This window comes from Camelina sativa, chromosome 9 (genome assembly GCF_000633955.1).
Source record: "Camelina sativa cultivar DH55 chromosome 9, Cs, whole genome shotgun sequence".
Lineage (NCBI taxonomy): Eukaryota > Viridiplantae > Streptophyta > Magnoliopsida > Brassicales > Brassicaceae > Camelina > Camelina sativa.
The window spans coordinates 18,039,269-18,040,654 of NC_025693.1; the positions used below are offsets into that span (position 1 = coordinate 18,039,269).

Sequence of the window (1,386 nt, forward strand, 5' to 3'; positions counted from 1 at the left end):
AGAATGGCCAAGCAAGTGAATTTGAGACTGTTTTTGGAAGATCTACAAGACGAAACCAAGAGGTCAGGTTTGTGTTCTTAAAAAGGTTGAGAACACTGCGAAGTCGCAAATTGACTCACCCATTCCTTATCTTAAACAGATCAGGCCAGCCAATGAAGCCTTGTGGCACCACAATCAGTCCATCTCGTAGTAACTACAGTAAAAAAAAAAGTAATTGGAACATTAGCAAAAGCGAAATAAAAAGTGCGGTCATGAAACAGTAAGATTTGTGGATTTCGAGGGCTTACAAGCTCATGTGGCCTACTGAGATTCTGCGCTATTGTTATTGCCAAGAGGACTGCCTATATCCATCCCATCCTCCTTCCGGTTCTTTCCTCTTCAGAACACCACCCGACATTTGATACATTCTTGCTTGATCCTCCTTCAATGGTAAGGAAGCAGATGAGGATAATTGCCTTGCCACAAGTGATGATTCATCTCTTCCCTCCGTTTCATGACCTCCAGGACCAGAATTTAAGTCAAGTCCTGACCTAAACCATTTCGCACTATTGTCCAAAACTCCGCCATTGCTACCACCATTTGGGAGGCCAACGATATAAGGTCTTGGGTAATTAGACGGAACTGGAACTCCAGGACCCAATATTTGAGAATTGACACCAGGGAAGCAAGCTCTCCCACTTGAAGAAGAATCCATCTGTGCTGTAGAGGCACCAGAGAAATTTGTTGAGGTAATGGGGAAGCTGTTTCCAAAAGGAAAGACAGGATACTGGAACGTTGTGGACGGAAAGGGCATGGCTGGAGATGACGACAAAACCGGACCCCTGTACCCTTCAGGGTTGAATGAGGAAACACTAGTTGTATGACCCAACATTCTCTGTGGTCCACGATTGGCAATCATTGGAAAAGGCTGATCACCTCTCTCAGGCATAATTGGAGGAATGCTCACTGCTGAATAAGCATTAGCAGCAGGAAACCAAGATGAGAAATTAGCCATATTTTCACCATTCACTCGTATTCCAGAGAGAGATGGATGTGATGGCAAGCCACTTCGTGAATGTTGATTTAGAACCGTAGATGACTCAACAGCCAAATCATCACCTGCAGGTCCATCATTTAAATCAAAATCTCTACGACCACCAGTCGATGATAATTTAACCTGTTGAAAAGATGACTCTGGCCGATGACTACTGCTCATTGTGTAGTTGTTCATATCAGTTGAATCATCAACTTTGTTTAGATCAAGATCAAGGCCCCCAGACGAATGATCAAGCGCTGAACCCATGACCCCAGAACGTACTCGGTCAAAACTATTGGTGATACCAGATGTACAATTTGTGGCATTTCCAGATCTTTGAGAAGCCAAATCTTCAAGGACTCTCTCATCAG

The 1,386-nt window shown here is 43.9% G+C and overlaps 2 protein-coding genes across 3 annotated transcripts in view; both read right to left on the reverse strand.

Annotated features, from left to right (window-relative positions):
* On the reverse strand, positions 1-1,380 carry LOC104711281. 2 transcript variants are annotated; one of them, XM_010427974.1, is made up of 3 exons: positions 288-1,380; positions 120-193; positions 1-42 (listed from the first exon to the last, which is right to left on the reverse strand). In XM_010427974.1, the coding sequence occupies exon 1, from the start codon at positions 1,280-1,282 to the stop codon at positions 323-325; it is 960 nt and encodes a 319-aa protein (XP_010426276.1). In that variant the 5' UTR covers positions 1,283-1,380; the 3' UTR covers positions 1-42; positions 120-193; positions 288-322. The 2 variants fall into 2 exon arrangements, with proteins under 2 accessions (XP_010426276.1, XP_019084805.1); XM_019229260.1 differs by having other exon boundaries at positions 9-27.
* Positions 1,302-1,386, reverse strand: part of LOC104715387 — a 6,176-nt gene continuing 6,091 nt past the window's right edge. The window contains exon 4 of the mRNA XM_019229983.1: positions 1,302-1,307. Coding sequence (XP_019085528.1) covers positions 1,302-1,307 — 6 coding nt within the window. The remainder of the gene's footprint in view (positions 1,308-1,386) is intronic.